At 46.2% G+C, this 23572-nt stretch overlaps 1 protein-coding gene across 2 annotated transcripts in view; it reads right to left on the reverse strand.

Moving 5' to 3' along the window:
* Positions 1-23572, reverse strand: part of TBCEL (tubulin folding cofactor E like) — a 192349-nt gene that overhangs the window by 30624 nt on the left and 138153 nt on the right. For both annotated transcript variants that reach the window (XM_073560722.1, XM_073560721.1), the window contains exons 5-7: positions 18825-19006; positions 17881-18137; positions 4301-4427 (exon numbers count right to left, since the gene is read on the reverse strand). In XM_073560722.1, the coding sequence (XP_073416823.1) occupies positions 4301-4427; positions 17881-18137; positions 18825-19006 (566 nt within the window). The remainder of the gene's footprint in view (positions 1-4300; positions 4428-17880; positions 18138-18824; positions 19007-23572) is intronic.

The following is a 23572-nucleotide window of genomic DNA, read 5'->3' on the forward strand; positions in this document are numbered from 1 at the left end:
CTGGATTTACAGCAGAGCCCAGGAGGCGCTGTCTGAATATGAGCAGCGGGCCAGAGCAGGACGGTCGCCAGAGAGGGGTTAAAAAACGGGACCAAAAGCGTAGTCAGGAATCCAAGTCTAAACCAGGCGGGCAGCAAAGGTACAAAAACGGCAGACAATAGCAGAGTCAAATTCAGGCCAAGGTCAGAGTCATAAACCAGGAGGACGGCAGAGGTACAGAATCGTTAGGCAGTAGCAGAGTCAGAAATCCAGGCAAAGGTCAGAATCAAAGATAGCAAATAACAAATAGCACACTGGGGAAACCAAGACTATATCTGGCGGCCTGAAGGACAGGCCCCAAGGTATTTGAAGGATCAGGCTATCCCTCACAGGTTCACAGTCTGATGACGCCATTCGGACCGCCCCCAGGACCAGGCCAGATGGTGATGCCTCAACCCTTTCATGACTGACAGATGAGCGTAGCCTGCGCCCACCAGATGCCTGCACAGGAGCCTCTTCTCTGTCACCACCACCCACGGGGAAACCACAGCGCCTCCTAGTGGCCGAGGCAGGAACAGCTGTCCCCGAGTCTGACGGTGACGTGACCGCCCGGCGCCTCCCAGTGGTTGAGACCGGAACAGCAGTCCCTGTATCTGACGGCGACGTGACAGTCCGGCGCCTCCCAGTGGCCGAGGCAGGAACAGCAGTCCCTGTATTTGACGGCGACGTGACAGAAACTTTCTGCTACATGTCAGTACAGTTATAGCAATTCTGAATTTATGTAGTAAAAATAACCTTATAACTTTGCTCTATAGGTCCGGTATGGTGAATGAGAATATCAAATTTATAGTTTTTCGGTTTTACTACTTTGAAAAAAACCTATATCTTTCCTTTTATTTTTCTGTTGACAATAGTATGAAGGCTTGTTTTAGAGTCCAAACAACTTTGATTCCTTTCTATTCCATCTTTTTAAGATATTACGTGACCAAACAAACAAGAGCATGAGATGAATATTTCATATATTTACAAATTTAGCAGTATCAATATGTAATTTTTTTTGTTTTACATTTCACCGTTTTCAAAAAGGGAGATAGGGGATATATATACACACACTAGATGGTGGCCCGATTCTATCGCATCGGGTATTCTAGAGTCTATGTTAAAATAAAAAATAGTGATATACTCACCTCCCGACGGCCCCCGGACTCTGTCCCTCCTCTCACCACGCTCCCGGCATCTTCCGGTCCCAGTAATGCTTAGCGCAAAACACCGCTGATGACGTCGCGCTCTCGCGAGAATGACGTCATCTCCGGCTCTTCTCGCTAAGCATTACTGGGACCGGAAGATGCCGGGAGCGTGGTGAGAGGAGGGACAGAGTCCGGGGGTCGTCGGAAGGTGAGTATATAACTATTTTTTATTTTAACAGAGACTCTAGAATACCCGATGCGATAGAATTGGGCCACCATCTAGTATATATGTAGTGTATTATACTCCTGTTACACCCGGAGCTGCATTCACTGTTCTGCTGTTACCTAATGTATTGTTCTCCAGTTACACCAAGAGCTGCAGTCATCGTTCTGCTCTTACCTAATATATTATACTCCTGTTACAGCAAGAGCTGCAGTCACTGTTCAGATCTTACCAAATGTATTGTGCTCAAGTTACACCCAGAGCTGCAGTCACTGTTCTGCTGTTACCTAATGTATTGTACTCCAGTTACACCCAGAGCTGCTGTCACAGTTCTGCTGTTATCTAATGTATTGTACTCCAGTTAATACCAGAGCTGCAGTCACCGTTCTGCTCTTACCTAATATATTATACTCCTGTTACAGCAAGAGCTGCAGTCACTGTTCAGATCTTACCAAATGTATTGTGCTCAAGTTACACCCAGAGCTGCAGTCACTGTTCTGCTGTTACCTAATGTATTGTACTCCAGTTACACCCATAGCTGCTGTCACAATTCTGCTGTTATCTAATGTATTGTACTCCAGTTAATACCAGAGCTGCAGTCACTGTTATGCTTTTACCTAATGTATTGTAGTCCAGTTACATCCAGAGCTGCAGTCACTGTTCTGCTGTTACCTAATGTATTGTACTCCAGTTACACCCAGATCTGCAGTCACTGTTCTGCTGTTACCTAATGTACTCCTGTTACACCCAGAGCTGCAGTCACTGTTCTGCTGTTACCTAATGTAGTGTACTCCAGTTACACACAGATCTGCAGTCACTGTTCTGCTGTTATCTAATGTATTGTACTCCAGTAACTCCCAGAGCTTCAGTCACTGTTCTGCTTTTACCTAATGTATTGTAGTTCAGTTACACCCAGAGCTGCAGTCACCGTTCTGCTATTACCTAATGTATTGTACTCCAGTTACACCCAGATCTGCAGTCACTGTTTAGATCTTACCTAATGTATTGTACGCAAGTTACACCCAGAGCTGCAGTCACTGTTCTACTGCTACCTAATTACCTAATGTATTGTACTCCAGAATATGTACAGACGGTGCCTGTGTAATGAGCAACGCAGCAGTGATGCCTTTAACGGCTGTAATGTGCCTGTACAATAAGCAATGCGGCCGTGTTGCCACGACGACTAAGCAACTGTCGCTGACTGGTCGCGGCCTAACTGCCGCGACCAATCAGCGAGGTGGGATTTCCATTACAGACAGACAGAATGACACAATGTGTATAATTTTTTGAAAATATTTTTAATGTGTATTACATCTTAATTCATTAGTCCCCTTAGGGAACTTAACTTTACGATCACTTGACCACTTATACAATGCACTGAAATACTATAGTATTGCAGTATACTATTTAATTACCAGTTTGCTATGAAGCCCATCAAAGGGCTGAGCTTCACATGTGTACTTCAGAAGGCCAACAGCTGCCATTACAGTCCGTTATTACACATTAAGGGAAGGAGCGGTGGGCGTCAGAAGCAATTCCATTCCTCCCATTTCTAATTTCTTAAATGCCTCTATCACTATTGACAGTGGCAGCTAAGAGGTTAAATTATGAATAGAGATGGGCGAACCCGAACAGTAAAGTTCGGCATCTGTACTGAACACCTACTGTTTGGGCATGGACATCAAACACGGACTTCACCAGGAAGTCCGTTTTCCTGTTTGGGTTCGACCCCCTCGAACAACGAGTGTTTGTTGTGCTGTCATGTGCAAGACAGCACGCCAAACACACTGCTTCTGATCGGCTGTAAAATGAAAAGTTTACCTTTGGTCATTGGCATCAGCTGATGAGACTACTGCTCCCATCAGCCTACGACTGCTGTTGCTAATAACATCGAGAGCAGGAGCAGCTGATGGGGAGTATTCATCAGCCGGCGCCTGCGCTCTAAATAAATAATTTAAAAAAAACGGCGTGGGTTCCCCTGTGTTTTTGATAATCAGCCAGGCAAAACTGACAGCTGCAGACTGCATCACTCAGCTGTCTGCATTAGCAAGGCTGGTTATCAAGAATAGAGGGGTCTTCACGTTGTTTTTTTAAATTATTTAAATAACTCGTGAAAAAAGATTCTGGCATTGGGTCACCCCCATTTTTGACAACCAGGCTTGCTAAAGCAGACAGCTGTAGGCTGGTATTCTCAGGCTGGTAAGGGGCTATGGATATTGGCCTTATCCAGCCTAAAAATAGCAGCCCACAGCGCTCAGAAAAGGCACATTTATTAGATGCACCAATTCTGGCGCTTTGCCCGGCTCTTCATTTGGGGTTCAAATGACTTTACAGCCAACCAGAAGCAGTAGCTGCCGCGTTGTCATGTACATGACAGCTTGGCAAACACTGGATGTTCGTGCCCCTGATTCAGGTGAATGGGGTCTGGGTTCGGGTCCTGTTCTGGTACACAAACCCAAACTTTCTTTTAACTGTTTGGCCAGTCCCGAACATCCAGGGGACCGCCCATCTCTAGCTGTGATTACAACTGGCTATAAATGCAGCAGTTAATCTTGGGTGCTGTCTGTATTGTATGGTCAAAGCCAGTTACATAAAGTAAGTGTGCAAATCTTCCGTAAACACATGGCAGATGTGGCTATGTAATTAAAGGGATTGTCCAAGTTAAAAAAAAATGGTCAGAATGGCATAAAAAAAAAGTTACACTTCACTAATGTGAAAATGTGTTTGAAGTAGACAACCCTTTTCATATTTTGAGTCCTTTACAATTAAAAAAAAAAAAAGGTCAAAGGTGCTCTGGAAAACCTTTGGTATTGAGTCGTTTCCTAAGCATTCATACAGATATAGGGCCGTTAACACATCACACAGTGATAATAGCCCAGTTGGAAAGAACCCATAAAAGTATAATACGTACCTTGCAATAACTAATTTTCTACGCTCCTCTGTGCTGTAAGGCTCCACGAGAGGTATACCAAGCAATCGAATTTCTTCAAGCATGGGCAAAGTGTTTAGTTTCTCAATGTCTTCCCAGGAGTTTATACCTATAGAAAGAAAGACAAATATTCCCAGGTCATATCTGTAAACTGCACAGTAGAAGGAAGCTATCAACTGCGCCTAATAAGGGGAATCTCCATGATACAAAGCTGTGTCTGTGCCGGAGAACTTAGAGAGAACCTGTCAACACTACGATCCTATGAAATAGGCATGGTGGGGTGTGAGGCTCACTTAGGGGTTACTCTTATATGTTAGAAATGGCAGCACAATAGAATCCTGTTATGCGTTCTGCGGCCAATGTAAATTATGCTTGAAGGAGCCCCCAAAAAAACAAATAGTTATTAGCGGAGATCACCTTAAATTTAGATTTCCAGTAGGAAAGATAATAGGGGTCAGTGCTATAACTCAATTTATAAAATGTAGACACGTAGCCCCTGGCAATATTCGCTACTCTATGTTTAGTTGAGAAAAGTGGTGACAAACTCTCTATAACCCTGATAGAGCTCCATGAAATGGCAAATAAAGTGAAAAAGATTTTTTGATATGTTAAGGTGTAACTAAAATTTATTTTTTTCTCATTTGCCTCCTAACTGAATAGTTTAGCAACTCTCTAAATAGTCTTAATTAAAAAGTATCTACTATTTTGCAGTTGCAGGATGTCTGTAAGTCCTATATTTAGCGGAGTGTTCTGCAAAAATTATATTAATACTAGAGATGAGCGAATGTGTTCCGAACAAATTAGCACATCTCTAATTAATACGTCAGATTTCCTGCTCAGTTCTTTTGCGTCACTGTGCTTCGTCAATCCCTACAACAGGGCTGTAGAGTCAGTAAGGCAAACCTCCAACTTTCAACTCCAACCCCACAGCACTAGTCACTACTGAGCCTGTACATAAAGTGCAGCACAGATTCATCTCATCTATGACCCCACAGCGCTGGTCACTACTGAGCATGTACATAAAGTGCAGCACAGATTCATCTCAGCTCCGACTCCACAGCACTGGTCACTACTGAGCATGTACATAAAGTGCAGCACAGATTCATCTCCGCTCCGACTCCACAGCACTGGTCACTACTGAGCCTGTACATAAAGTGCAGCACAGATTCATCTCCGCTCCGACTCCACAGCACTGGTCACTACTGAGCCTGTACATAAAGTGCAGCACAGATTCATCTCAGCTCCGACTCCACAGCACTGGTCACTACTGAGCATGTACATAAAGTGCAGCACAGATTCATCTCCGCTCCGACTCCACAGCACTGGTCACTACTGAGCCTGTACATAAAGTGCAGCACAGATTCATCTCAGCTCCGACTCCACAGCACTGGTCACTACTGAGCATGTACATAAAGTGCAGCACAGATTCATCTCAGCTCCGACTCCACAGCACTGGTCACTACTGAGCCTGTACATAAAGTGCAGCACAGATTCATCTCAGCTCCGACTCCACAGCACTGGTCACTACTGAGCCTGTACATAAAGTGCAGCACAGATTCATCTCCGCTCCGGCTCCACAGCACTGGTCACTATTGAGCATGTACATAAAGTGCAGCACAGATTCATCTCAGCTCCGACTCCACAGCACTGGTCACTACTGAGCCTGTACATAAAGTGCAGCACAGATTCATCTCCGCTCTGGCTCCACAGGACTGGTCACTACTGAGCCTGTACATAAAGTGCAGCACAGATTCATCTCAGCTCCGACTCCACAGCACTGGTCACTACTGAGCCTGTACATAAAGTGCAGCACAGATTCATCTCAGCTCCGACTCCACAGCACTGGTCACTACTGAGCCTGTACATAAAGTGCAGCACAGATTCATCTCCGCTCCGGCTCCACAGCACTGGTCACTACTGAGCATGTACATAAAGTGCAGCACAGATTCATCTCAGGTCCGACTCCACAGCACTGGTCACTACTGAGCCTGTACATAAAGTGCAGCACAGATTCATCTCCGCTCCGGCTCCACAGCACTGGTCACTACTGAGCCTGTACATAAAGTGCAGCACAGATTCATCTCAGCTCCGACTCCACAGCACTGGTCACTACTGAGCATGTACATAAAGTGCAGCACAGATTCATCTCATCTAGGACTCCACAGCACTGGTCACTACTGAGCATGTACATGAAGTGCAGCACAGATTCATCTCAGCTCCGACTCCACAGCACTGGTCACTACTGAGCCTGTACATAAAGTGCAGCACAGATTCATCTCATCTAGGACTCCACAGCACTGGTCACTACTGAGCATGTACATGAAGTGCAGCACAGATTCATCTCATCTAGGACTCCACAGCACTGGTCACTACTGATCATGTACATAAAAAGCAGCACAGATTCATCTCCACTAAAAGCCCCGATCCTTAGATCAGGAAGAGAACAGACATTTATAGGACATTTCATAACTCCAATCCCACATACTGGTCACTATGGAGCCTGTACATAAAGTGCAGCACAGATTCATCCCCATTAAAACATGGATGTTTGTGAGTACTCACCGTAAAATCCTTTTCTCCGAGACGCTCATTGGGGGACACAGGTACTGTGGGTGTATGCTACCTCCATCTGGAGGCTGACACTAGGCAAACAACACAAGGTTAGCTCCTCCCCGTCGTATACACCCATTGCGGGCGGAAGCCAGTTTAGTGCAAAAGTAGTAGGAGAACAATAACAATCAGCCTTAATGCAGAAAACAATATGTCTGACAAGGAAAAAACCACCCTGACATTCACAAAAGAAATAAACATTAATTAAATAAACAAGAGCCAACTTGGCTAACAGGGTGGGTGCTGTGTCCCCCAATGAGGATCTCGGAGAAAAGGATTTTACGGTGAGTACTCACAAAAATCCATGTTTCTCCTTCGTCTCATTGGGGGACACAGGTACTGTGGGAGGTCCTAAAGCAGTCCCTGGGTGGGAGATTGACTCACCGATCCAAGCTACATGCACCTCTTGTTTAAAGGTGCTCCACCCCGCTGCTTGGAGAATCCTTCTACCCAGGCTTGCATCCGCCGAAGCCTGAGTATGGACATTGTAATGTTTAGTAAACCAATGCAGACTGGACCAGGTTGCTGCTTTGCATACCTGTTCCGCCGAAGCCTGATGCCGAAGCGGCCAAGAGGCGCCCACTGCCCGAGTAGAATGTGCTTTGATCCCAGATGGAACCGGCGCACCTCTGATGCGATAGGCCCCCTGAATTGTTAAACGGATCCATCTGGCTATGGTCGATCTTGAGGCAGCGAGTCCCCTCCTGCTCCCTTCAGGGAGCACAAACAGCGTATCTGTCCAGCGAAAAGGTGCCGTCCGCGACACGTACTTCCTGAGTGCTCTCACCAGGTCCAGCACGTGAAGAGCCTTTTCTACACGATGCACCGGTGCCGGACAGAACGAGGGCAAGACAATATCCTCATTAATGTGGAATGAGGACACGACTTTTGGCAGAAAGGGGGGAGCTGGTCTATGCACCACTTTATCTTTGTGGAAAATGAGAAAAGGAGCTCGGCAAGACAGCGCCGCCAACTCTGAAACTCGCCTAACGGAGGTAATGGCTACCAAAAATACCACCTTCCATGAGAGGAACGATAAGGAAATATCCTGTAGCGGCTCAAAAGGCACTTCCTGCAGAACACTGAGAACCAGGTTAAGGTCCCAGGTGTCCATCGGCGCCTTATAGGGAGGTACTAGATGAGAGACTCCCTGGATGAAAGTCTCTACCTGCATATTAGTATCAATCTTTCGCTGGAAAAGGACGGACAACGCCGATATCTATCTCCTAAGGGAGCTCGGGGCCAGACCTGAGTCTAGGCCTGATTGAAGAAAAGCCAAGATGTTGGGAATAGAGAATGTCAGGGGCGAACGACCCCGCTCTCTGCACCAAGTGAAGAAAACTTTCCAGGTGCGGTGGTATATTTTTGTCGAGGTCGGTTTCCTGGCGCTAACCACCTCACGCTCAAACCTTGCTTGAGTCAGAATCCAAGATTCAACGGCCATGCTGTCAAACACAGGGCCCCTGAGTTCGGGTGGAAGATCGGGCCCTGATGCAGTAGATCTGGGCGCTCTGGCAGTCGCCATGGGACGTCGGTGAGCAGCCGCACAAGATCTGCGTACCATGCCCAACGGGGCCAGTGTGGTGCCAGCAGAATTGCTGGGACTGCCTCTGCTTTGATCTTCCTGATGACCCTCGGAAGCAATGGCAACGGGGGAAACAGGTATGGAAGGCGAAACTGGTTCTATGGTAGGACCAACGCATCCACCCCGAACGCTCGTGGGTCTTGCGACCGAGTGACGAACACAGGCACCTTGGCGTTCCTTCTGGACGCCATCAAATCCACATCCGGTGTTCACCACCGTTGGCAAATTTGCTGGAAGACCTCGGGGTGCAGGGCCCATTCCCCAGCCACGACCTCTTGTCGGCTGAGGAAGTCCGCTGCCCAATTTACTATGCCTGGGATGTAGACTGCCGATATTACCGACTGGTTCTTCTCGGTCCAATGAAGCACACGTGCTATCTCGCGCATGGTTGCCCTGCTGCGCGTGCCCCCCTGATGATTTACATAAGCCACCGCCGTGGCGTTGTCTGACTGTATCCGAATGGGTCACCCTTCTAGGAGATGCTGAAAATGCTGCAGCGCCTGCCAGATCGTTCGTATTTCCAACAAGTTGATCGGGAGACGAGCTTCCTGTTGGGACCACTGGCCCTGGGCCGTTTGGTGGCGAAAAACTGCTCCCCAGCCGAGGAGACTGGCGTCGGTCGTGACCACTAGCCAGTGGTCTGGGGGAAACGGTTTCCCCTGAAGAAGGGAGGATCTGGTCATCCACCACTCCAGTGATTGCCTGACCTGAGAGGACAGCCGGCACCGCTGATCGAGGGTGAACGGGTTCTTGTCCCATGCTGACAAGAGAGCGTGCTGTAGGGGTCGAAGATGAAACTGAGCAAACGGAATTGCTTCCATTGCTGCCACCATCTTCCCTAGTATCCTCATCCCAAACTGAATGGTGTGAGGGACCGGCTGCTGGAGCTTCTGGACTCCTTGCCGGAGCGCTAGGACTTTGTTTCGAGGGAGGGCTTTCTTCCCGTTGACCAACCAACCTAAGCGGGAGAATGTATCCAGCGCAATGCTGACATTCTCCTTGCATGCCTGAAATGAGGGACCCTTCACCAAGAGGTCGTCTAAGTATGGCAAGACGACTATGCCCCGCGAGTGTAAGACGTCCATTACGACTGCCATCACCTTTGTGACTGGGGGCGGTGGCTATCCCGAATGGGAGTGCTGCGAATTGAAAGTGTCGACCATTGATGGCGAACCGAAGAAACTTTTGGTGCGAGGGAAAAATGGGAACGTGCAGGTAGGCATCCTGGATGTCGAACGAGGCTAAGTACTCTCCCTGCTCCATGGCTGATATAACTGAGCGGAGAGATTCCATCCTGAAATGTTTGACCCTGATGAACCTGTTTAGGAGCTTCAGGTCCAAAACCGGCCTGACTGTCCCGTCCTCCCGTCCTTTTTGGGGACCACGAACAGGTTGGAATAAAAACCCTGAGCTTTCTTGTGCTCTGGTACGGGAACAATGACTCCGTTGTTTTGGAGTGAATTGATGGCCCCTAGCAGCGCCTTTGCCCGGGGCTTCACCTTGGGAAGTCGGGAGAGAAAATACCATGTTGGAGGGTACCTGATGAACTCTATTTTGTACCCTGAAGTCACCAGTTTCGCCACCCATAAGTCGTGTGCTACCTCGGCCCAGATATGCCGAAAAAGAGCAGGCGGCCCCCCACCCTGCTGATGTCGCCTACCAAGGGCTCCGAGTCATTTGGCTGAGGGTCTCTGGGCCCTGGCTCCTCTTGACCTGGGCTGGTGAGCGCGCATCCTTTCCACCAGAATGGGTCTATATGAGACCTGTCGCTCCCTATCCTGGTTGGAGCGAGGTGGGCCGGTCGAACTGGCTGCTGCCATCCATCCGATGTTGTGAAAGGCTCGAAAACGTGTCGGGACCTGGCAAAAAGGCTGCTTCACCTTTTGCTGCGGGAGGAAGCTGCATTTTCCTCCTGTCGCATCGGAGATGAGCTGATCCAACTTCTCCCCGAACAGGCGGCCTCCCTGATAGGGCAAGGAAGTCAAGGACTTCTTGGAAATTGAATCAGCTCGCCAAGTTCTCAACCAGAGGGCTCTCCTAATGGTTACCGCATTAGCAGCTGCAAATGCCGCACAATTAGCCGCATCCAAAGAAGCATTAATTAAGTAGTCTCCAGCCATAGCAATCTGACTTGCGACCTCAGACACCTCCGCAGGTAGGCCTCTATCCTGCAAGGCCTTATTCAAAGACTCTGACCATGAACCATGACATCATGGCTTTGGCTACCCACGTCGCCGCGAACGAGGGGGCGAGCGCCGACCCTGATGCCTCAAAAACTGATCGCGCCAAGCTCTCTATGAGCCAATCCGTGGGGTCCTTAATGGACGAGCCACTAGGCACCGACAACAAAGACTTCGAGGCCAGGCGCGACACTGTCCACCACTGGGGATTCCGCCCATTTCTTACAGAGTTCCGGGGCAAATGGGTATATTGCCTCTATAGTCTTCTGGCCTGAGAAGCGCCTATCTGGGCATTCTCTGTGGCGCTGCACTATGTCCTCAAATTCTGGGTGAGTGCCAAACACTCTATGCGGTTGCCTGGCCCACTTAAAGGCTACCTTATGGCCCGCGGCCAAGGTAGCACTATGAGGCTGTCCACTGTCTCCCGGCACCCCGAGGTATCTAGATCAAGTGGCTCGTCTGAGTCACGATCCAAACTCTGCTCACTCCCACTCGCTGGTGAAGGGGAGCGTGATGCTGAACTCCCCGATGCCGCGGCACCGGATAGACCGGGAGACCTCGTGCGGGATTGTTTCCTTTGCCCCTGTCTGGCATGGGTGCGGCCCCTGCAGGCCGAAGGTTCCTGTGAGGTGGAGGACCCCTCCCAGATAAGCGAGTCACTATCCTTGCCCCCCTTTGAGGCGTGAAGGTACTCGATCGCCTTTGTAAGCGAAGCCATAGACTGGGACAATGATAGCGCCCATTCCGGAGGATTCGGCTCTATGGATTCAGTTGCCGGGGGAGGCTCCTGGGCGCGTTCAGAGTCGCAATTTGGCTCTCTGCGCTCGTGGAAACGGAGCCCTACAAGAAGTGCATGCAGCGTAGAGAAAAGTGTGCGTCTTCCCTTTCCCGGCCATATTGTGCCTGCCAGGCTCCAAGGGGGGGCCACAGGAAGTGACGCCGCGTGCCGAGGGCGGTAGTTCCGCCGCGGCCTAACACTGACCAAGGCCGGGGGCTAAATTTTTCACCACCGCCTGCGGCGGACGCGCACGTCGCAGCGACGGTGACACGCCGCGGCGGTGATGACGGTGAAAGCGTCGCTACTCCTGGCCCCACTATGGAAACGAGGAGGGCCTCAGGGGAACGCACACCGCTGCCTGCTGCTGCCCAGGAGCCCCCCGTACGACCTGTACCTTCAAGTCCACTTCATTCAGATGACTCCAGGTACCAACCAAAACAGGGAGTGGGGGGTGGTGTGGGGATCCTGCACGGTGCAGGCACCCTAGCTCTGTCCAGCATCAGCCGAGGAGAGGGACCGTCCGCCTCCTTGCAGCACCTCCGTTTTGCGTTGGTGGAGCAGTGGGGGCAGCTCGGACCATCTTGTGCCTCTGAATAGCCCATGGTTTCTCTACCTAAGAGTGGTCAGGGCTAGGTCCGACATCATGTCCCACGTCGCGAGAAAGGATACGTGGAGGGACACTCGCACGTGCTCGCCCGTTGTTGGTTTGGGGAAATCGGACCCTTTCAATAGGATCCGTTGCCCTTGTCTCATCTTCTTAGAAAAAATAAAGAAAAGAAAAAAACAAACAAAAATAACAAATTCTGGGGAAATAGCTCAGATTTGTTCCACGGTGCGGGAAAGGATACGTGGAGACGATACTCGACACGTGCTCGCCCGTTGATGGTTTGGGGAAATTGGACCCTTTCAATAGGATGCGTTGCCCCTGTCTAATCTTCATGGACAAAAAGTCTGGAGAAAAAAGACCAGACGTGTGCCACCATAGACACTAAGCAAAAAACTGGCTTCCGCCCGCAATCAGGGCGAGGGTGTATACGGCGGGGGAGGAGCTAACCTTGTGTTGTTTTCCTAGTGTCAGCCTCCAGATGGCGTTAGCATACACCCAAAGTACCTGTGTCCCACAGTACCTGTGTCCCCCAATGAGACAAAGGAGAAAGCAGAGATTCTTAGATCAGGAACAGAACAGACATTTATAGGACGTTTGCTTCTAAACTCCTTGAACAGCATGTCCATGCTCAACTTTCCTCCCACCTCTCATCTAACTCCCTCCTTGACATCCTGCAATCTGGCTTCCGCCCCCACCACTCCACTGAAACTGCCCTGACCAAAATTACCAATGACTTACAGCCAAAGCTAACAGACAGTTCTCCATCCTCCTCCTTCTTGACCTGTCCTCTGCCTTTGACACAGTTGACCACTACCTACTGCTACAGATTCTTTCTTCCCTTGGCATCAAAGACCTTGCCCTTTGCTGGATTTCCTCATAACTTTCTGACCGCACATTCAGAGTTTCCCACTCCCACACTACCTCCTCATCCCGCCCCCTCTCTGTTGGAGTCCCCCAAGGCTCTGTCCTGGGGCCCCTACTTTTTTCCATCTATACTCTTGGCCAAGGACAACTCATAAAGTCCCATGGCTTCCAGTACCACCTGTATGCAGATGACAATCAGATCTACCTCTCTGGCCCAGATGTCACCTCTCTGCTGTCCAGAATCCCGGAGGGTCTATCAGCCATATCCTCCTTTTTCACCTCTCGCTTCCTAAAACTCAACGTAGACAAAACTGAACTCATTATCTTTGCTCCATCTCGCGTATCTTCCTTACCCAATCTATCTATTATGGTAAACGGCATCACGCTCTCTCCAGCGCGTGAAATCCGCTGCCTCGGAGTAACTCTCGACTCTGCCCTGTCCTTTAAACCACACGTCCAATCTCTTGCCACTTCCTGTTGCCTCCAACTCAAAAATATTAACAGAATCCGTCCCTTCCTCAGTCCCCAATCTACTAAAACTCTTGTACATGCCATCATCATCTCCCGGCTTGACTACTGCAACACTCTCCTCTGTGGCCTCCCTGCTAACTCTCTTGCACCACTCCAGTCTGTCCTCAATTCTGCTGCCCGAATAATCCACCTCTCTCCTCGCTACTCCCCTGTCTCCCCCCTCTGCAAATCCCTCCATTGGCTCCCAATTCCCAACGAATCCAGTTCAAACTACTAACACTGACCTACAAAGCCATCCACAACCTTTCCCCTCCCTATATCTCTGAACTAATCTCCCAATATCTTCCATCCTCCCAAGACCTCCTACTCTCCTCCACACTTATTCGTTCCTCACACAACCGCCTCCAAGATTTCTCCCGAATATCCCCTATTCTCTGGAATGCCATGCCTCAACACGTCCGATTATCCACCACCCTCGGATCCTTCAAACGGAACCTGAAAACCCATCTTTTCAGGAAAGCTTACAGCCTGCAATGACCATTCTGCCGCCTCATCACCACCAGAGCTGCTGCACCCCCGACCTTCTGTCTCTTCCCCACTATCCCATAGAATGTAAGTCCGCAAGGACAGGGTCCTCTCCCCTCTGTACCAGTCCGTCATTGTAAATTTATTTACTGTTAACGATATCTATAACTTTGTATGTAACCCCCCTTCTCATGTACAGCACCATGGAATTAATGGCGCTCTATAAATAAATAAATAATAGGACATTTCATAAATTTGACCTCACAGCACTGGTCACTACTGAGACTGTACATAAAGTGCAGCACAGATTCATCTCAACTAAAAGCCCAGATCCTTAGATCTGAAACAGAACAGACAATTATAGGACATTTCATAACTCCAACTCCACTGCACTGATAACTACTAAGCCTGAACATAATGTGCAGCACAGATTCATCTCTACTAAAAGCAGAGACCCTTAGATCATGAACAGAACAGACATTTATAGGACATTTCATAACTCTGACTCCACAGCACTGGTCACTGCTGAGCCTGTACATAAAGTGCAGCACAGATTCATCTCCACTAAAAGCCCAGATCCTTAGATCTGGAACAGAACAGATAATTATAGGACACTTCATACCTCTGACATCACAGCACTGGTCACTACTGAGCCTGTACATAAAGTGCAGCACAGATTCATCTCCACTAAAAGCCCAGATCCTTAGATCAGGAACAGGACAGACATTTATAGGACATTTCATAACTCCTACTACACAGCACTGGTCACTACTGAACCTGTACATAAAGTGCAGCACAGATTCATCTCCACTAAAAGCCCAGATCCTTAGATCAGGAACAGGACAGACATTTATAGGACATTTCATAACTCCTACTACACAGCACTGGTCACTACTGAGCCTGTACATAAAGTGCAGCACAGATTCATCTCCACTAAAAGCCCAGATCCTTAGATCAGGAACAGGACAGACATTTATAGGACATTTCATAACTCCTACTACACAGCACTGGTCACTACTGAGCCTGTACATAAAGTGCAGCACAGATTCATCTCCACTAAAAGCCCAGATCCTTAGATCAGGAACAGGACAGACATTTATAGGACATTTCATAACTCCTACTACACAGCACTGGTCACTACTGAGCCTGTACATAAAGTGCAGCACAGATTCATCTCCACTAAAAGCCCAGATCCTTAGATCAGGAACAAAACAGACGTTTATAGGACATTTCATACCTCTGACCCCACAGCACTATCCCCTACTGAGCCTGTACATAAAGTGCAGCACAGATTCATTTCCACTAAAAGCCCAGATCCTTAGATCAGGAACAGAACAGACATTTATAGGATATTTCATAACTCTGACCCCATAGCACTGTCCCCTAATGAGCCTGTACATAAAGTGAAGCATATAGTCTTCAGAGAGGGCAGACAGAAGACAGGATATAGAAAAAGAGGAAAGCAAATGAAGAGGAATATAAAGAGAATGACTGAAGCTGTTGTGCTATATGAGCTAAAGAAGACAGCAGCATCCTAGATAAACACAAGCATTACACAGACCCAGACTATGTTATTGGGAGAGATATCTCAAAACAGGAAAATCTGAAACATATGTAGTTTGCAGTCTGAGGGGATCCGAAAATGAATGAAGGAACAAAAAATTATAGAATAAAACAAACTGCAATTTAACTAACTAAAAGTAACCACTAACATTTGTATAAAAAAAATCCCCATGATAAACGTGTTAGTTGCCTTTAAACCCTATTGATGCTACTGGGGGATATATGATTGTAGTTGGTTTTCAAATACTGTGTGAATGATTTGGGTATTTTTGTTTTGCTCGCAAATCGGTGGTGGTTCAAACTCTCACATTTTGCAAATGTAATAAGGAATATTTGACTTAATGTTCCCAATGTAATCTTTGACAAATCAAAAGAATTTTTACATAAAATGTTCTACTCGGCTCAGAGCGGTCACTGATGATCACTCCTGATGGCGACTCAGCTGCTCCACATCAACAGAGCAGTTCTTTTTCTTCTGTCTACTCTGTTGATGGGGTATGACTGCAGATGTCATGCTGATTGACAGCCAGCTTCCTGCAGTTCTGAAGCGGGAAGCCAGCTATCAACTAGCATGATATTGGCAGTCATGTTCCGTCAATAGCGCAGAGTGGAATAGAAGCTGCAGTCATGACCTGTGAACGGAGCAGAGAGGAAGAGAAGCTGCAGTCATGCCACGTCAAAGGAGCAGAGAGGAAGAGAAACTGCAGTCACGCCATGTCAACGGAGCAGAGAGGAAGAGAAGCTGCAGTCATGCCATGACAACGGGCAGAGTGGAATAGAAGCTACAGTCATGCCATGACAACAGAGCAGAGTGGAAGAGAAGCTACAGTCATGCCATGACAACGGAGCAGAGTGGAAGAGAAGCTGCAGTCATGCCATGACAAGGAGCAGAGTGGAAGAGAAGCTACAGTCATGCCATGACAACGGAGCAGAGTGGAAGAGAAGCTACAGTCATGCCATGGCAACGGAGCAGAGTGGAAGAGAAGCTACAGTCATGCCATATCAATGGAGCAGAGTGGAAGAGAAGCTGCAGTCATGTCATGACAAGGAGCAGAGTGGAAGAGAAGCTACAGTCATGCCATGACAACGGAGCAGAGTGGAAGAGAAGCTACAGTCATGCCATGTCAACGGAGCAGAGTGGAAGAGAAGCTGCAGTCATGCCATGACAATGGAGCAGAGTGGAAGAGAAGCTACAGTCATGCTATGACAACAGAGCAGAGTGGAAGAGAAGCTACATTCATGCCATGTCAAGGGAGCAGAGTGGAAGAGAAGCTACAGTCATGCCATGTCAAGGGAGCAGAGTGGAAGAGAAGCTACAGTCATGCCATGTCAACAGAGCAGAGTGGAAGAGAAGCTACATTCATGCCATGACAACGGAGCAGAGTGGAAGAGAAGCTACAGTCATGCCATGTCAACAGAGCAGAGTGGAAAAGAAGCTACAGTCATGCCATGACAACAAAGCAGAGCGGAAGAGAAGCTACAGTCATGCCATGACAATGGAACAGAGAGGAAGAGATTCTGCAGTCATGCCATGTCAACAAAGCAAAGTGGGAAGTCACTGAATTGCCAGCAGGAGCAGACAGGGACTGCTCTTTGCTAACAGATTAATGTTGGGCGCAACATGCAGGTAGATGCAAATATCTGCCTGGTACTTCTTAGGCACAGTGTAAAAAAATTACACAGTCCTGGATAATGCCTTTAAATTATGTATGGAGAAACGGCATAACTCATTATTAGAGTACCGTATATTAATATCTGTATTAAGAAACAAATAGCAGCGTACAAATCAGTTCAAATCATGCACCCATAGCTCCGGTGACAGCAGTGACATTACTAATAATGTCATTATATTAGGGAATTTTTATGGGTGCTGTTCCCTAATAATTGTTTTTTCGATAGGTACTAGCAATTTTCTGATAATCCAACAGACTCAAAAGGCGTAATGATATTAATGTTTTAAAAAACTGTTTTTAAGTTGCCAAATTTTGAACAACTGGTTGAATAATTATACAGGGTCCCTACTGATAAGGATACCTGTCAGTATGATGTATGGCATAGCCCCCTCACTTTTTTCCCAGCATGCTGCTTAGAAGTATCTAAATACCCAGTATATAATACCTATAAAGGTCTGATCCGTACCAGCAAACAAGTAGAATACAGAAGATGTGACTGGCGACAGTGAATGGAACGCAGAACCGGTCATTATTCCCGGGAGAACATTTTCAGGAGCCATTACACCCTTTCCAAATAATTAACCACCTATATAGCTGCCCTGGTTAATACAGTGCCCTCGTTTTCTTACATTGGGGCACAGTTTGGCTAAAGAATGACATTACCTGCTCAAAAGTGCAATAATGCAGAAGATGAAGAAAATCTCACCCGATTTATGAAGACTTATTGAGCGGAGGTTTGGAAACAGCTGCGATAGAGATCCGTCCGAATCTTCAATGGCCAAAATGTTGTTATTTGCAAGGACAAGGGTGTGGAGACACGGGAACATGGTGCCCAATTTACACACATCCGACCAGTCCTGCAGGTTATTGTCCGTTATGTGAAGAAGCTTCAGGGAATGAAAACAAACCGGGGACCGGACGATGGTGTCGTAGTCGTTAAGGCACAAGAATAGCTCCTCCAAGCTGAAAAGGGAAGACAAGACATGATTGTGTCACACGGTGTCCGTATGGGAAGGCATGGGATACAGCTGAGGATACCATATGATTGGGGGGAGCAGATCATTCTTTTACCAAGGTTTCTTTTGGTACTCCTGGGTACAAAGTAATATCTATCTCTGGGAGTCGACATAGAAATATGATGTAGAGGGCCAACCATGACCCTGGCCTGTCCTGTCACCGAGCAACATTTGGCTAAAACGGTGCAAAGCTCCAATATAATTAACTCTTGCTGCTAGTGCCAGTGGAGCACATACTGTATATGTAGGACGAAAAGCCATGGTTTAGACACAACTAGGCAGAATCACAATTTTTTCACATTCAGTTGAAAAAAAAAGTATGTGGATACATTTTGCGGAAGTATGCAAAAAAAAAAAAACTCTTTTGGCATATTTTTTATGGGAACTTTTGGCCCATGCAGAAATAAAATTTCCCGCCATATATAATCAGGGTCAGAATTACAGGGTAGACTGGGCAATTGCCCATAGCCCCCATCCCCAAGGGGTACCCCTGGTAATATGGCATCTGTCAGAGCAGAGATTGCACTATCCCTCCCTGCATAAAGGGAAAAAGTAAACATCCCCTCCATGTCATATATACCGGTCTACACGTGGCGTGAGCACATCACATCCAGGCACATGGCCCCTTACTTACTCCGGTAATTCCAGCAGCAATGTGTGCACGGTCTCCCAGGAAACTTTACAATTATTGAGAACCAGCTTCCGAATACCAGAAAACGTTCCAGCACATTGCCTTTCCAGGACCGAGGCGTGCAGGGGGTTAGAGCTCAGGTTCAGGAACTCCAGCTGAGGCACATTAGACACAATTTTGCTGACCTTTTGGAAATGTAGACATGAAAACACTAAGCAGTAATATTCTGATAAGACATTTACAATCTTGTGCACCGCATACAAAAAATCAATAAAGAATTTAAAGGGTTAATGTAGTGATTCTGAATTGAGATTCTGGTGGTTAGATCATCTCATTAATTAAGAAAAAAACTCAAAACAAACAAAAAAAAGTAATTTAAAGGGAATTCTTCACTACAAAAACGCAAATTAAATAGTTATATAGGAACTTAGCCCCTATATTATTCTATATGTAAATGAGGGGGCTTAGTGCACCTTTTCCATGGGCTCAGTGCACAGTTGTGCCCCTTAATTTGCATGATGAGCAGTTTCCCAGGTTCTAGCTGACCCCACTTGCTTAGCCAGAGAGCTGTCTACACACAAGCCACGGCCCTGTTCATGCACATACAATATGAGGGCGCACATGCAGTATGAAGACTGGTCTCCCTTTCATCAATGTCTCCGGTCCATACAACCGGAAGTGTAGCAAGCGAGTAGCTTAAGAGAGGAGGACTGGTTGGAGGGAATAAGTTACTTGTGAAATGACTAGGCTGGGTTTGCCATGCTTGATGGTTGGCATTCAATACACATGACTCTCCAAGACAGCAAAATGGTTAAAAAATAACCAAAAGAGGAGTATAAACCCTTAAAATAGTTTTATTTATTTGTCTTCACAAAGGAATTCATACAGTTATAAAAGACAATACCACTGAGGATTAAAATACAAAAAAGGAATAAAGAGGGACACTGGCTAGATATCCAGTCGGATGTATATAATAGTGTCTAACCACAACCTTAAGCTGCCTAAAGTGCTTGTGTATATTCTCCTTTGTCTCTACCTAGCTTAGCAGTAAATCATAAACTTCACATACAATACAAAGCAGCAGGAGGTCACACGTACATTAATATAAATAGGAAGCAGCGTTATGTGAGATGACTTGTCAATTCATTGACTTTTATCTTAAACCTATTGTCACCACACTCCCCTCATTCATTAAGGATACTGAAGCGGCATTAAGTAGTTTGGATTAGTAGAGTAGTTTGGACATCTGCAGGAAGGTGTCTTGTTGGTTACAGTAGATACTGAAAATTTATATACATCAATAAGACATGAGGACGGGATATGGGCCGTTTCCTGGTTCCTTGAAGCTAGCAACTTAGAAAGAGCATTGGTGACATTATTATTGGAACTTTTAGATTACATTTTAAAGCATAATTGTTTCATTTTTAAAAACTAGGTCTATCTGCAGCTTCAGGGGACCGCGATGGGGGCGGCCTGTGCCCCATCTTATACAAATTTATTCTTGGGGGCATGGGAAAGAGAATTTTTTTTCCAGTAATCCTGTAGGGCAAATTGAAAGGGTCCAATATTGGATCCGTTATATTGATGATGAGTGTTTTGCATGGGAGGGGACAGCGGATCAATGAAATCAATTTATGGCCACATTAAATCGAAATGATTTAAATTTAAAGTTAACATTTACTTATGGACATCATCTTATTTTCCTGGATATAGATATGAAGATATCTGAGGATGGCTATATATTAACAGATGTTTATCGCAAACCAATATTTACAAATTCCCTGCTCCATGCAAGCTCGTCACATTTAAGGTCAACTATTAATGGGTCCATATTGGACAACATTTGCGTATTAAACGCCTTTGTTCGACAGAAGAGGCTTTTAAAAGACAAGCCAAAGATTTATATCAATGGTTTCGCAAACGTGGATACAGCCATCAGCAAATAAGAAAAGGCTATAAGAGAGCACGTGACACTCCTCGGGATGTTCTTTACATAAAAAGAAAGAAAGAATTGATGAGTCCCAGCAACAGGTTAGGCTCATCACATCATATAATAGTCAATGGAGACAATTTACTGATGTTATCTCAAAACATTTTGAAATATTAAAATCTGATCCAATTTTGGAAAAATTTATATCGCCAAAACCTTTGATTACTGCTAGAAGATCTAATAATTTAAAGGGAAGGTGCCGTGTTTTTTCATAATTTAATGTAAAAAAGAAAATAGTATAAAAAGATATTGTCCCCTAAGCTTGACTCAGTGGTGTGTATGGATTTTTTTCTTTTCTGTAGTAATGCAGCCACTGGGGGCTGCCATCTTACCTCTCTGGCTGCTGAACGACACTTTCCATGCTCATTTACGGCAGTCCCTGGGCATAAGAGACAATAGTCGGCTGCCGACCTTATCTCTTTCATTGCAGCTGCATCAGGAGTGAACTGGCCACGCTCTGTGGGCAGCTCAATTCACAGCTGTAGGTGTGGCCAGGCGCCATCTTAATAGAGCCCAGTGCTTTTCTTTTAGCTCCATTTACACTCCATTGCAAGCCCTGGATGCTGTACTGTTCCAGCATAACAGGGCTTGGAGGAACCAGGACGAGCTCCTGGACACCAAGCTGCTCTTTCCGAATCCAAAACACACGGCCAGCTGCAGCCCCTGCTCTTGCAAAACATAGGAGGAGCTGCTCCCTGCTGTTTCAAAACACTTGGCAATCTGCTGGACATCTAATCCTAACCTGTGTGATACTGACTGCTGAGCCGTGTATCTAATCCTCTCCTGTGTGATACTGTATGCTGAGCCCTGTATCTAATCCTCTCCTGTGTGATACTGTGTGCTGAGCCGTGTATCTAATCCTCTCCTGTGTGATACTGCCTGCTGAGCCGTGTATCTAATCCTATCCTGTGTGATACTGCCTGCTGAGCCGTATATCTAATCCTCTCCTGTGTGATACTGACTGCTGAGCTATGTATCTAATCCTATCCTGTGTGATACTGTCTGCTGAGCCGTGTATCTAATCCTCTCCTGGAGCTTCAGAGACTGGGAGTTCTGTGGAAACTGTTTGGGTAAGAATACAAGGACAGAACAATGGAAAGGACACCATTGTAGGCATTTACTACAGGCCGCCTGTGCAAGCTGAAGATATGGATGAACTCTTTATGCATCAAATGGCCAAGTTCTCCAAAAAATATGACATAGTTGTCATGGGAGATTTCAACTATCCAGACATTTGTTGGGAATCTCTCTCAGGCAAAACTAACAGGTCAAGGAAATTCTTATCCTCTCTTGCTGACAACTTTATCTTCCAAAAGGTAGGGGAGAAAACAAGGGGAACTGCTACCTTGGATCTAATCCTTATAAACAGGGAGGAAATGGTTGAGGAGGTAAAAGTGGCTGGAACCCTAGGAGGTAGCGACCATGCTATTTTAGAATTTTGGATAACTAGAGGAGGAAGACCTGTGAAGACTCAGACGTCAAGGTTAGATTTCAGAAAGGCAGATTTTAAGGGATTCAGAAAGATAATTGGAGGGATCCAATGGCTGGATATCCTTAAAGACAAAAATGTCCAGGAAGGATGGGAAATCTTGAAAAATGAAATTCTCAAAGCACAGTTGTTAACAATTCCGAAAAGAGGGAAAAATAGGAAGCATTTAAGGAAACCAGGATGGATGAACACAGAACTTAAGCACATGCTAAAAAGGAAGAAAAAAATGTTTATAAAATGGAAAGAGGGAGGCATATCTAAAGAAGAATATAATGCTGTCTGCAGAACCTGCAGGGCACAAATCAGATTATTTAAAGCTGACAATGAATTGAGGCTTGCAAGAGATGTCAAAAGCAATAATAAAGGATTTTGGGGATATGTCAAAAGTAAAAGAAAAGTCAAAGATGCTATAGGATTTTTACAGGATGAAAATGATGAAATGGTAAGACAGGATGTTGAGAAGGCTGAACTTTTAAATTCCTATTTTGCATCTGTTTTCTCTCAGAAAGGAAATGTAACACCAACTGTTATTCACTGTCCTATTAAGGGAATAGAAGAATCCAGGATATCTATAAACAGAAAGATAGTGAGGAAACACTTAGCTAACCTAAATGAATTCAAGTCTCCAGGTCCAGATGAATTACACCCCAGAGTACTGAAGGAGATAGCAGAAGAAATTTTTGAACCCCTCTCCATAATCTTTGAAAATTCTTGGAGAACAGGAGAAGTGCCAGAAGACTGGAGAAGAGCAAATGTTGTTCCTATCTTCAAAAAGGGGAAGAAGGTGAACCCAGGCAACTATAGGCCGGTGAGTCTGACTTCTATACCAGGAAAGATCTTTGAACAAATTATTAAACAACATGTATGTCAATACCTGGATAAGAATGAAGTGATTAAACAGAGTCAGCATGGGTTTGTAACTAATAAGTCATGTCAGACTAACTTAATTTCCTTCTATGATGGTATCACTGATTGGGTGGATCAAGGAAATGCTGTAGATATAGTATATCTTGACTTCAGCAAAGCATTTGACAAAGTCTCTCATACAATCCTTATTGAAAAAATGACTAAGTATGGAATGGACAAGGCAACTGTTAGGTGGATTCATAACTGGCTTAGTGATCGGACCCAAAGAGTGGTCGTAAATGGCTGCACATCCAGTTGGAAGAATGTCTCAAGTGGGGTACCACAGGGCTCTGTCCTGGGCCCTGTATTGTTCAACATCTTTATCAACGATTTAGATGAAGGAATTGAGGGTAAACTGATTAAATT

The sequence above is a fragment of the Dendrobates tinctorius genome, unplaced genomic scaffold (assembly GCF_039654945.1).
Source record: "Dendrobates tinctorius isolate UK_male_01 unplaced genomic scaffold, ASM3965494v1 ptg000303l, whole genome shotgun sequence".
NCBI classification, from domain to species: Eukaryota; Metazoa; Chordata; class Amphibia; order Anura; family Dendrobatidae; genus Dendrobates; species Dendrobates tinctorius.